A 13,972-nucleotide genomic window follows, 5' to 3' on the forward strand; every position below is an offset into this window, starting at 1 on the left:
GATCTCAACCACATATTTTAAAGTACAGAGGCAAGACACAAGGATGACTCTGGGGGCAGATTCAAGATTGTGTATATTTTATAAAATAATAAATAATAACAATTGAACACACACACACAAAACCCGATTTGTTCATCAGCTGCCACATGGACAGAACTCTAGTCTTCACCGACTCCTGAGAGAGAGAAAGACGGAGTGAGAGAGAGAAGTGAATGAAATAAGGAACATTTACTTGAACATGTTCAACTCTGTAATTTTAAATTTCATATTTAAAAGAGCTTAGTGACCACAGAGCACACGTACATACACACACACACACACACACACATTATATACTATACATAAATAATTAATATATATCAATCTTCATGCCAATTAATGTTCATAGAACTTGCAAATATAAATTCTAAATTTCCCTCCGGGCCTGTAGGTGGCGTACATCACCACAGCTCTTGTTCAGAGTGATGTTTGGGGGCGTTGACGAAACGATCAGCGCATCCGCCAACGCGGAGTGAGCGGTTAGCTTGTTTAGCCAAAACGTTCTGAACTTGAACACCCTCAAGAATGACAGTTTGCAACATTTAACTGTAAAGGAATATACTTAAGCAACAAAGTATTATACCTAAAGAATTTAACCACATATATTATCGACTAAAGCCTCCCTTTCTTACGCTGCGCCGGTTCTAGTTAGCATTAGCAGCTAACAACACTGTGAAGAAAGCGTTTATTTTTATGTATATGCACGATCTGACGTGTTTTTCCGCGAAACTTTTTATTTTGATGTTATATTTTAATCTACTTTTTAGCCCAGCCCTTAAATTTGCATGAGACAGAGAGGGCTATTTAAGCGCAAACGAGCTTATTAGCTGAAGTAACTGAGCCTGGGTCAGTTCACAACACCAGGATGTCTGATTTTGATGAATTTGAGAGACAGCTGTCCGAAAACAAACAAGGTGAGTATAAAAGCGCATCAGTGAAAGCCTTGCTCTAGAACCACTTATTAACAACACCATGAATGCTAGAAGTATCCGTCTGTTGTCAGTATAACTGTCACATGTTTTTGGTAATGGTTACATTGGTGTATGAAAACGCACACAGCCCCTTTTATGGTAGAATAAGTGTTATGAAGCTTAATTTATAGACAATTGTTCTGCTTTTGGTGTAGATGCAACTGCTTTTAGTTGAGTAAAAATATGTTAGCAAAAGATCCTTTTTGTGTAATACTATCAGTAATCCAAAAAGATCTTTCCTCTACAGTCATACCATACCCATATAATCCAGTGTTTTTTTACCTCTTCAACTGTGGGCTGACCCCCACACACACAATTTAAAAAAGATTCAAATTATTCATAACAAAATAAATAAATATTGTGTGTTTACAGTCTTCTGGTGAATATATTTTTTTTATTTGTTGTCGTTTGTAATAATGTAATTCTGATTCCCTTCACTCCATCTCCCTCAAAAAGATTTTATTTTATTCCACTAGATGGCAGCAAGTACTAGAAAAAAATACTTTATCACCTTCCGTCACAAAATGCCGATCTGAAATGTAGGTGGCTCTTAATGCATTTTAGCAGATGTGCTCGTCCATAGACATTCAGTCTAGTTTACGGTTTATGCACCACCCCCATTGTTTCATCAAATATCTCGGCCTCTGAGTGGACTAGGAGCACAATCTAGGTGTCATTAGAAAGCTGAGATCCTGCTGAGATAACATTTTATATCAACATATCTGAACTAGTGCTGTCTGAATTAACGTGTTAATTGCATGCAATTAATTAAAAAATTACTGTAGGAAAGCGGATAGCCACAGTCTACCGGTAGATTAATTTTGTGGAGGATGACAGTTTTAAGAGATTTAATGCTCATTGCAATGAATACTAAACCTATGGGGATTAAAGCTATTTTACACAGTAAAGGTGGCACAGAAGCTGAATCTGAAGGGGCAATTAGATGTATTCTCACAGAGCAGAAATAATGAGTTTACACAGCATTTGCAAATGCATAAATAATGTTATGAGATTAATATTTTAAATGTAAAATTATGAGATATATAGAGAATACAGAAATATGAAATTAATAAAAATATGAATGAATACTCAACCTATGGGGACTAATTATTTCAATAAGTCAACCTCCCAATTAGATTTTGGGAAAAGTTTACATTTAGATTTTAAATTTATTTTAGTGCATTCCTGTCTTTATACTGTGGAAGGCTTTGTTTGTAAAATATTAATAAAGCATTATATTATTACATTTTGTTTTATTTCCTAAGATGGAAATAAATGCATTTTGATTGGAAAATAAGTGTATATATGGTGTCAAATTTCAGCATTTTCAAAATCTGTGATTAATCGCAATTACAAATTTATAGTCGCATTGCTGAGAATGAGAGCTTTCATTTGATATATTTGTCTATTTACATGTTATTTGAAAGACTTATACACTTATTCATATTAATATTTCTACCGCATGACCTCTAGGTGGTGCTGATTTTGATGCAAATGTTTTCAGGCCTTATTTTGTTATTTTACTGAGCATAAATGCAGAAGTGATGGTTATTTATGAAAAGTTCATATGCCTGACTTATGTATTCGGAGATTTGAACATTTTAAGCATAAACTTTTTCGTGACATAGCACCCCCTTTTGGACCCGAGTTGAAGAGGTTTAATGCCAACAGCTCCCTTTAATTTAGGATCACATTACAACAACATAGTTGTCCATTACCTACCAAAATTGGTAGATGCGCTGTAATCTGACTGTTTATGTGTGTGAGCAAGTGAGTTCCAATTACTTCCTATGCAGCCCTTTATGCTTATGGATTTTAACCCCTCTCATTCTCTTCCACACAGGTGACAGTCTAAATGGTCATGGTGGGTATCCCAGAATGATCTGCAAAAAACACACACATCCCCTGTCTCCTTCCTTCTAATCTTTCTTTTTTCCCTGTCAGAGTCTCACAGTGAAAATCGTACACTGCATAAACACCTGTACCAAATCTCTTTAGTATTCAGATTGTTTTTCATTCTGCAGGTTAAATTGGCTTAAATCCTTCTCTTTTCTAAACTACACAGCATAAATCTTCTTTCTTGTCTTTGGCTTTGGGTACCTGCAGCCATGCCCCTTCCTCTTAAAATGTTTAGATAGGTTTTTTTATTTATTTTTATTTTTTAACATACATTCTTTCTGTATCAGAGCGGGACAAAGAGAACCGGCACCGGCGGCGCAGCCCGTCACGCAGCCGCAGTAGGGAGAGGAAGAGGAGGAGCAGGGAGAGGAGAAGCAGGGAACGCCGCAGCGACAGCAAGGACCGCCGACACAGACGCAGGTTAGAAAGAGTCGATGGGAATCTTGATTTGTATGATTGAAATTATGATAAAAAGATGTAGGGATGTCTATATTTCTTTGGCATTACACTTATGCAAGCAGCAAAACCCTAATTTCAGCTCTTTTTGTTCAGCTGTTGGTTTGTGTAATATGGTTTAAGCTACTGTGTAGTAGCTGCATATCAAACCCTGTTCTTAAATGTCATTTCAGTGAACAGCACCAACCCCAAGAAAATGTCAGGTAATTCAGCAAAAGTATTGCCATCCTTTGACTTCATGAGTGACTGATTTCTTGCTCCACAAATCCGTTAAATGACTGTTTTTCACCTCATATAGCAAATGATAATGTTTCCCCACAGATGAAGTGAATTCCACAATCTTCAATATTATTAGCAGTTTTATTTTGCCACAAAAACCTTGCACATAATGAAAATTGGCTTTTTGAACAGTCTTGTCAGTGTATTAGTCTTTCCCATATTCATTACAACAGAAAATTGCCTTTTTTTCCTCCACTTCAAGACAAGCCCCATTAGTTTATTTGTATCAGTTAGATGATTGAAACAGTAAATTATAATTTTAGTACTCTTTTGACCCTAATTTCTACTTCTGCAATGTTTAGTTCTCTTTTTTGCTAGTTATTTTTGTTTACTCCCTTATAAGTCCTTTTGAAAATAGAATAAAATGAATATTAGCCTTGACAGATGAAGAATGAGTAATGATGCCAGACATGAAGATGTAGCAGTTGGATTTGATGTCTTTCCATACAGTTAAATTAATTTCCATCCTACTTATGGCACTTTGACATCATTTTTTCCCATCTCTCCTCCTGTCTGTAAACCAGCCGTTCACCTCACCGTGAGAAAAAGAAGAAAATTAAAAAGTACTGGGATGTGCCGCCTCCAGGCTTTGAGCATATTACACCCATGCAGTACAAGGCCATGCAGGGTGAGGAACACAACGTTCAAGATGTCACTGTGTCCATTTATTTACTCATCTAAGCATAGTTTATCCTCTCTCTCGCTTTGTTTCTCTGTCTCTTTTTTTTTATTTTTATTTTGGCTTTTACTGATGTCCCCTGATAATTAGTTTATGAATCACTTGTGTTAGTTCAGTTGTTCATACAATAATTCTGTTTCTCTTTCAGCTGCTGGTCAAATCCCTGCTACCGCTTTGCTGCCCACCATGACGCCTGATGGTCTCGCAGTGACGCCAACCCCGGTGCCCGTAGTGGGCAGTCAGATGACTCGCCAGGCTCGCAGACTTTACGTTGGCAACATCCCATTTGGCATCACAGAGGTGTTGAATGATCGCTATTTACAAATTATTGTGCAGGGCTTTGGAGAATAGTTTCAAGTAGAGAACATTGGCAAAGCTAGGTTTATTAGACAGAAGCACTGTTGTAAGTTTTATATTTTAAATACAAATTTAAATTGCCATTTGATCAAAAGATCATAACAAATATACACTGGCGGCCAAAAGTTTGGAATAATGTACAGATTTTGCTCTCATGGAAAGAAATTGGTACTTTTATACACCAAAGTGGCATTCAGCTGATCACAATGTATAGGCGGGACATAAATAATGTGAAAAATTACTATTACAATTTGAAATAAATTTTCAGAACGTCTTAAACTACTACAAAGTTTTCTCATCAAAAAATCCTCCATGTGCAGCAAGAATAGCTTTGCAGATCCTTGGCATTCTAGCTGTCAGTTTGTCCAGATACTCAGGTGACATTTCACTCCACGCTTCCTGTAGCACTTGCCATAGATGTGACAGTCTTGTCGGGCACTTCTCACGCACCTTACAGTCTAGCTGATCCCACAAAAGCTCAGTTGGGTTAAAATCGATAACACACTTTTCCAATTATCTGTTGTCCGATGTCTGTTTCTTTGCCCACTCTAACCTTTTCTTTTTGTTTTTCTGTTTCAAAAGTGGCTTTTTCTTTGCAGTCCTTCCCATAAGGCCTGCACCCGAGTCTTCTCTTTACTGTTGTACATGAAACTGGTGTTGAACGGGTAGAATTCAATGAAGCTGTCAGCTGAGGACATGTGAGGCATCTATTTCTCAAACTAGAAACTGATGTACTTATCCTCTTGTTTAGTTGTACATCTGGCTTTCCATATCTCTTTCTGTCCTTGTTAGAGCCAGTTGTCCTTTGTCTTTGAAGACTGTAGTGTACACTTTTGAATGAAATCTTCAGTTTTTTGGCAATTTCAAGCATTGTATAGCCTTCATCCCTCAAAACAATGATTGACTGATGAGTTTCTAGAGAAAGCTGTTTCTTTTTTGCCATTTTTGACCTAATATTGACCTTAAGACATGCCAGTCTATTGCATACTGTGGCAACTAAAAAAAAAAGAAAAAGACAATGTTAAACTTAATTTAATGAACCAAATAACTTTCAGCTGTGTTTGATATAATGGCAAGTGATTTTCTAGTACCAAATTAGCAATTTAGCATGATTACTCAAGGATAAGGTGTTGGAGTAATGGCTGCTGGAAATGGGGCCTGTCTAGATTTGATCAAAAATAGTTTTTTACATCAGTAATGTCCTCACTATACTTTGTGATCAGTTGAATGCCACTTTCATGAATTAAAATACCAGTTTCCTTCCGAAACAGCAAAATCTGTACATTATACCAAACTTTTGGCTGCCAGTGTTCATTGTCAAGTGTGTCCACTGGTAGTGTATATTTTTGCCTCTGTGTTCAACATCTTATTGTACACCTCCAAACTTTGTCTGTGTTTTAAAACTTAGTTTTGTGTTTTGGACATCATAGGCACATTTAAAAAGTGCCCTGAAATGCCATTTAGATTGGCAATTCACTAGATTTTGAAACGCAGCCCTTACCTAAACCCTTACCTCCTGGAAGTTTCACAGTTTTATTCTTTTAAATTATAAACCAGCTTACTTAACGCTTTTCTTCCTTAGGAATCCATGATGGACTTCTTTAATGCTCAAATGAGGCTTGGTGGTCTGACTCAGGCTCCAGGAAACCCCATCCTCGCTGTCCAGATTAACCAAGACAAGAACTTTGCTTTTCTTGAGGTGGGTCATACCTGTATACATTTTACACTCACTGAGCATTTTATTAGGAACACTATGGTCCTTATAAAGTGCCCGATGTGGTCTTCTGCTGTTGTAGCCCATCTGTCTCAAGGTTAGATGTGTTGTGCATTCTGAGAAGCTATTCTGCTCTCTACAATTGTACAGAGTGGTTATCTGAGTTACCGTAGCCTTTCTGTCAGCTCGAACCTGTCTGACCATTCTCTGTTGACCTCTCTCATCAACAAGGCGTTTCCATCCGCAGAACTGCTGCTCACTGGATGTTTTTTGTTTTTGGCACAATTCAGAGTAAATTCTAGAGACTGTTGTGCGTGAAAATCCCAGGAGATCAGCAGTTACAGAAATACTCGAACCAACCACGGCACCAACAATCATGCCTCGGTCGAAATCATTGAGATAAAAAATTTTCCCCATTTGGATGGTTGATGTAAATATTAATTAAAGGTCCTGACCCGTATCTGAATGATTTTATGCATTGCGCTGCTGTCACGTGATTGGCCGATAGGATAATTGCAAGAATAAGTAGGTGTACTGGTGTTCCTAATAAAGTGAGTGTATATATGGCTTATGCTATCCTTTTTCTTTTTTCTACTGTCATGACTTTCCACAAAAATGTAAACTACTTTACTTTTTTCTCCAATTCTCTTTTCAGTTCCGATCAGTGGATGAGACAACACAAGCCATGGCGTTTGATGGCATCATCTTCCAGGGGCAGAGTTTAAAGATTCGCCGACCGCACGACTATCAACCTTTACCTGGCATGAGTGAGAACCCCAGTGTATATGTGCCAGGTACGCCTACTTTATAATTCCCTTTAAGTTCTGAAATCTCAGACTATAAAAAAACATGACATACAAAACAATGTAGAGGGATGTTCCGTTTGTTACTTGATTACAAATGAAGGGTTTAAGCATGAATTTGTCACATTTCCAAATGAATGCATTTGGATTAAACTCAACCCTAAGTATATTAAAGGGATAGTTCACCCAAAAATGAAAATTCTCTCATCATTTACTCACCCTCATGCCATTCCAGATGTGTATGACTTTCTTCAGCAGAACACAAATGAAGATTTTTAGAAGAATATTTCAGCTCTGTAGGTCCATACAATGCGAGTGAATGGTGATAACAATTTTGAAGCTACAAAAAGCACAAAGTCATCATACAAATAATCTATATCACTCCAGTGATGTAATCAATGTCTTCTGAAGCGATTCAGGTGGTTTTGGATGAGAACAGACCAAAATATAACAAATCTTGACATCTGCATTCTCCTTGGCGATCATGATTTCAAGCTCGATTACACTTCCTAGCACCATCTAGCGCTCTGTGCATATGTCAAGCACTAGGAAATGTAAACAAACTTGAAATCATGATAGTGCCTAGAGACTGCAATGGCAAGATGCACAATAAAAAAAGGAGTTACGTTTTCACCCAAAACCGATTAGATTGCTTCAGAAGACATTGATTAGACCACTGGATTCGTATGGATTACTTTTGAACTTCAAAGTTTTAGTCCCCATTCACTAGCATTATATGGACCTACAGAGCTGAGATATTCTTCTAAAAATCTTTGTTTGTGTTCAGCTGAAGAAAGAAAGGCATACACAACTGGGATGGCATGAGTGTGAGTAAATGATGAAAGAATTTGCATTTTTGGGTGTACTATCCCTTTAACCTGTTACCACACTGTTCTTTTCCTTGTTCATTTGAATTGGCTAATTTCAGTCAATTGGTCTGTTATTCTCTCGCTTCCGTTGTCTATCAATGTTCTCCAGGTGTGGTGTCCACCGTTGTACCAGATTCTATTCACAAGCTTTTCATTGGAGGTTTGCCAAACTATCTGAACGACGACCAGGTTGGTTACAAATGTATTCAGTCATAACATCTGTGTCTATATCTCATTATCAAAGGGATAATTCATTTTTAATCAATCATTTACTCAGGCTCTTGTTCAGTAAATGATGATGGAATTTTCATTTTTGGGTGAACTGTCCGATTAAGGATGTAACTATAGAAATGGCTTACTATAAAAACCACTTAAATTTCATAGAAAGGTGCATGTAAACTGGGTTGGAAATTTGCATCTAAAATAAGGGATTTTAAAGTTTTAGCAGATGTTGGTGCTTTTCAATTTCCTTTCATTTTCAGTGTGAGAGCAATATTAAGCACAAGAAATCTAACTTTCTCTCCTCAGGTTAAAGAGTTGTTAACCTCTTTTGGACCTCTAAAAGCCTTCAATTTGGTGAAGGATACAGCAACAGGCCTCTCAAAGGGCTATGCCTTCTGTGAATATGTGGATGTTAACATCAACGATCAGGTGAGTTGGCATGGCTAGTTTTTCCTCCGTATCCATGGATTTTACAGTTCTGTGGCTGACTTTAAAATTAATCTATGAATATTTTTTGCAGGCAATTGCAGGACTGAACGGTATGCAGTTGGCAGATAAGAAGCTGCTGGTTCAGAGGGCAAGTGTAGGGGCCAAGAACGCCACAATGGTAAGAATTAAATTCACCTGAGAGAATTTCACTAATCTTAAGTAAATTAGCATTAGCGTAATGTGCACAAGACTTTTTTTGAAAACGAAAAAAAACTAGTGGTGTAAGTATTATATATTGTTCTTTAAGTCGACTTGAAATAAAAATTGACCCTATTTACTTTAATACATATTCCTAGCCTTATTGTGAACGATTCATCTGTGCACGATATTTCAAAGGTAAAAAAAAGTTTGTCTTCATTAGGGCTGGATCAAAATATCGATTTTTCCAATGCATCGTGATCTTCGTTTGAACAATCTCGATATCAATTCTTAAATCCCAAGATCGATTTTTCACTCTGTGACAACGTTATATAATTTACATTTACATTTATTCATTTGGCAGACGCTTTTATCCAAAGCGACTTACAAAAGAGGAAAACATAAGCGAATCATCTTAAGGAGACAGTGGTATGAAAAAGTGCCATATTACAAAGTTTCACTAGCATCATAATAATATTCAAAACAGATTAAAGCGCAGCAAGAATTTTTTTATTTATTTATTTTATATAATGCAAGTGAACCTCTCGTATGTGTGACCAAATCTCACACTGTGCTAGACTAAAAATGTCTATGATTAGCCACTGGCTAGCTAGTAAATGTTCAGATTTTACTCACCAGTGATTGAGTAGTATAGTGGAAAAGAAGTTATTAGCACAGAGGTCCTTTCACTGTGTGTTAAGAGTAAAAGTTTGGTTAAACTCGAACTGTGTGTCCAAAGACAAGATCCAAAGATCCATACATCATTAAATAATGTCTCTTTTAATACCCTTTCTGTTTTTTACAGCCAGTTGTTGATTAAAAGCAGCAAAAAAGGAAACATTTCATTGTAATCACACATGGATGTGCTAAAGAAATTATGCTCGTCTTCTCTCGTAATATGTGGTAGTCTTAAAGAGACAGTACCGATTAAACGTGTTCTACATGTCAATGTAAATACTTGTAAATAGTGCAAATAAACAATACAAATGTATCAAATGTATATGCAATTTAAAGACATGAATTGATGTAATAGACTGAATTGGAAAAATAATTAAATATAAAATGTGACCAATTTGATAAAACTAATGATATAATTTGTAACATTTATATTTTCGAATTGTACCTAGAAGTTTAATTTATAATTGAGAGCATTAGCTGAGAAAGAATTTCTTTCATATGTAAGCAAAATGGACATTGTAACAAATGTACCCATACAAATCGATATCCAATCAAATCAAGATCGGAATCGAATCGAGAGCTTGTGAATCGGAATCGAATATGGAAATCTGTATCAGTACCCAGCCCTAGTCTTCGTAACCTTTCATCGAAATGCAATAACTTGCTCCTCCCCTGAAACAACTTTTTGTCTGTGAGTGCACTTATTTTTCAACCCCTCCCCTCTAACCAACAGCCATATAGAGAGCTTTTCACAGTCCAATCCATTCCAGATGGGGAAAAAAATTATCCTATTTCACTCAGAAGAATACGGAACCCCTTAGAGGACTGGCAGGAATTTTTTCTGAAATAGTTTTGTTCCTTCACAATAAATTTACCATAGTTTTACTACAGTAACCATGATTTTCATGGTGAAACCATAGTGATAATATTCCATATAATAATTCTGTGGTTATTATGGTTTTACTATACAAATGCCATAGTTTAACTATGGTTTTACTATAGTAATATTGTAGTAACCATGACTCTTGTAGGCTAACCATGTTTTCATTTTGTTTTTTGGTGGAAACCATGGTTTTACTATAGTAAACTTGTAGTATCTATGAAAAGTAAGTTAAGTAACCATGTTTTTCGGTGGAAACCATGGTTTTAATTCAGTATACTGTATCCATATAGTAACCATGTTTTTACTATAGATTAACCATGGTAATTAATGTGGTTACTATGGTTAGTAACACCATAAACAGACTTGCTCTGGTTTATTTGTCTGATCTACTTCACCTTTATTTGCTTACTCTGTCTCTTAGATCTTCTGAACTAGGCCTATTGTCTGTTCCTAAATCTCGATTGTCCACTGTAGGTGGAAGGTCATTCTGTGTTGTTGCTCCTAAACTATGGAGCGCATTACCACTTACTCTTCATAATATATTTTTTCTCCATCCACATTTAAGACCCAGCTGAAAACATATCTATTTGCAGTACACTTTCAGTAATTTTCTTATATCATTTATCATGTTATGAAATGTATTTCTGAAATGTACTTATTGTAAAGTGACCTTGAGCTTTGGGAAAGGCGCTATATAAATAAAACTACTTCTTCATAGTAACCACAAAATGATGATTTTTATTACCATAGTTTTCAATTTCTTGTACTATTAATATGGTTTTATTATGAGTATCAAGGTTAAAATATGGTTACTATAGTAAAACCATGGTAAATGTGTTGTGAGGGGACACAAACTATTGCTAGGGCACGTAAAACTTATTGCAAGGGAATGCTAAACTATTTCAGAAAAATGAATTTCCACCCTGTCCTGTGAAAAACGGCACCTTATGGAAATTTGTAATGCTGTTTCATGTTGACTTTACAAGTAACTTTGGAGTTTTCCTTAATGCAAAAGTTCATTAGTCTTGGGATAAATGTCTTAAATGTATTCTCAAGCAATCAGAAATTTTCTTCTATTCCTTCAATGACTCTTTTTAGACAAGCATAAACGAGACTCCGGTGACGTTGCAAGTGCCAGGAATGATGAGCAACACCATGATGCAGATGGGCGGTATCCCCACTGAAGTCCTGTGTCTGATGAACATGGTGGCTCCAGAGGAGCTGCTGGATGATGAGGAGTATGAGGAGATTGTGGAGGACGTCAGGGAGGAGTGTTCCAAATACGGCCAGGTCAAGAGCATTGAGATTCCTCGGCCTGTCGACGGCCTGGAGGTCCCTGGAACCGGCAAGGTAAGAGAATGCCAATCAGCACAACCACTAGTGATGGATTAGGCCATAGTCTTGGGCCAAAACGTGGCTGTTATTCCAACTTCATGTAGGTACTGATTAAATCACTGTGATTTTAAACTCTCCAGCAATGAACATATGGTAGTGTTAAATAAACATGTTCACACTGCTTCTCACAAACCATCTTGCATTTTGTGTTATTATACAGATCTTTGTGGAGTTCCAGTCTGTGTTTGACTCCCAGAAAGCCATGCAGGGCTTGACAGGAAGAAAGTTTGCAAACAGGGTGGTGGTGACAAAGTACTGCGATCCAGATGCCTACCACCGCCGAGACTTCTGGTAGAAGCGGGGGAAGAGAGCAAGAGAAATGGGATGGAAAAACATCTATGTAATCGTAAACTAGGCAGAGATGATGAAAGGGGGAACATTTTTGTACTCTTTAAAAGCCAAAAGCTGAATGTTCTTTTATTCTTTCTTTTGTTGAGGGTTAAACTAAAAGCTGATTTGTGAGCAATTATGGGAGGGTTTTTGCTTTTGTTTGTATTTTAAGGATATTAGCGGGAGATAGCTTATTATGTTAATAAAATTGTTACTATTTTTTAATTGTATACTGAAACAAAAGATGATGTAAAATTGTGACTGCTGCCCAACAGAGAAGACGAACATAAGTTACCCAAGCAAAAGAGTCCTGCAGAGTGCGAAAAGTTCCAAAAGTAATCAGACAGATAATTCAAATGAAGATGTCATCATTTGGTCCCTCACTAAGTTTTTATCCCTTTTTATTGCTCGTTTGAATTGTAACCCACAGATTCTTTTTGGCAGTCATTTGTCTTCTCTGGTGGCCAGTTCACCACGTCTCCCTCCCATTTTGTAGCTTTTTGCAGTTCATATGTATTAGACTGTCCCGGATCTTGTTTTTGGTTTAAAGTTGTTGGTTTTGTCCACTTATTTGGTCTCTTCCATACATATCACCTACTCATTAGATGGTGATGATGTTTGTCCAGTGTGGCACCTTTTCTGTGTGTGAATTTCAGTATAATAGGCCACTTTTGATAATAAAACTATTGGAAGTATGATCAGTTCTGTCTGATTTTCAGTGGCTTCTGATACACCATAACATTGCATGGAATATGTAGCATTTTTTTATGCGATTTGTTTTGTGGTATACTCCTTTAAACTAGACCAGTACATCAGGCTGCTCACTTTTGCAAAGACAGGGCTGAATATACATGATTTTCCCCTCTATAACACTGTACATACTGACCACTGTCATCTTCCTGTCTTTTATGCTGCATATTGTTTTTTAAATATTCCAGCACAACTATCAGGCGTGTACATCTGTTGATTTATTAAGAAGCTATATAAACATCTAAGGATCATCTTTAGTGCAGTTGATAAAAATAAAACACTGGCATGCCACAAGTGTCTATAATCAGACAGATTTTTGAATGTTTCTCATTTAATGACTAATTGAAATATGGGATTAGTGTTTATTTGGTTTAAATCAGTTAGCACATGTCTGTAAAATTGCTCCCTTTTAAACTGCAACTGATACAGATGATCAGGCTCAACTGAGAAGTATTCAGATGCTTTGGAAGGAGCATGATAGTTGTGTATATCATGTCATGTAGTCCTGTGTGAACTGGAACCAAAGTGAATCTCTCTATGTACAGCAACGTCGTGCAGCAACGTGCTGCTAACAAACATGTCTATTGTTTAAAAAAAAAAAAAAATGTTTTTTTTTTTTTTTTTTTTGTCTACTTCACATATTGTATGTGTTCCATGTGGTTTCAACATCAGCAGTAGGAAACTAAAGAGGCCAATTATTTTAGTGATGTGTTGACATGTTTGTTTCCATCTTATTCTCTCTGTTCATTAAATAATTTTGGTAACGTGTGTTCTTCTTATAGCAGTATGCAAATAGTAGTAAAAATGTTTTTACAACAATATAGTCTTTAATTGAATAGTTTTAGAAACACTTCCATGATGCAGATTTCATGAACTAGAAGCACCAAGCAGCATCCAATTAAGGAGTTATGTACATCGTTAATGATTTCTAAATTTAGATTTAGTCAAAACAGGCACAGGTTTATAACTGTATAACCTGTGCCTCATCCTTTTTGTAATTCATTAAAAGATAAAAGACGAT

At 36.5% G+C, this 13,972-nt stretch overlaps 1 protein-coding gene across 1 annotated transcript; it reads left to right on the forward strand.

The window, feature by feature from the left end:
• Positions 1 to 484: 484 nt before the first annotated feature.
• On the forward strand, positions 485 to 13,258 carry u2af2b (U2 small nuclear RNA auxiliary factor 2b). The gene is made up of 13 exons (XM_051671047.1): positions 485 to 953; positions 2,854 to 2,874; positions 3,197 to 3,329; positions 3,539 to 3,568; positions 4,169 to 4,272; positions 4,472 to 4,623; positions 6,263 to 6,379; positions 7,050 to 7,188; positions 8,176 to 8,255; positions 8,595 to 8,717; positions 8,809 to 8,895; positions 11,575 to 11,826; positions 12,032 to 13,258. Exons 1-13 carry the CDS (start codon positions 905 to 907, stop codon positions 12,164 to 12,166), a joined length of 1,422 nt encoding a protein of 473 aa, XP_051527007.1. The 5' UTR covers positions 485 to 904; the 3' UTR covers positions 12,167 to 13,258.
• Positions 13,259 to 13,972: the final 714 nt, after the last annotated feature.

Source organism: Myxocyprinus asiaticus, chromosome 34, assembly GCF_019703515.2.
Source record: "Myxocyprinus asiaticus isolate MX2 ecotype Aquarium Trade chromosome 34, UBuf_Myxa_2, whole genome shotgun sequence".
NCBI lineage: Eukaryota > Metazoa > Chordata > Actinopteri > Cypriniformes > Catostomidae > Myxocyprinus > Myxocyprinus asiaticus.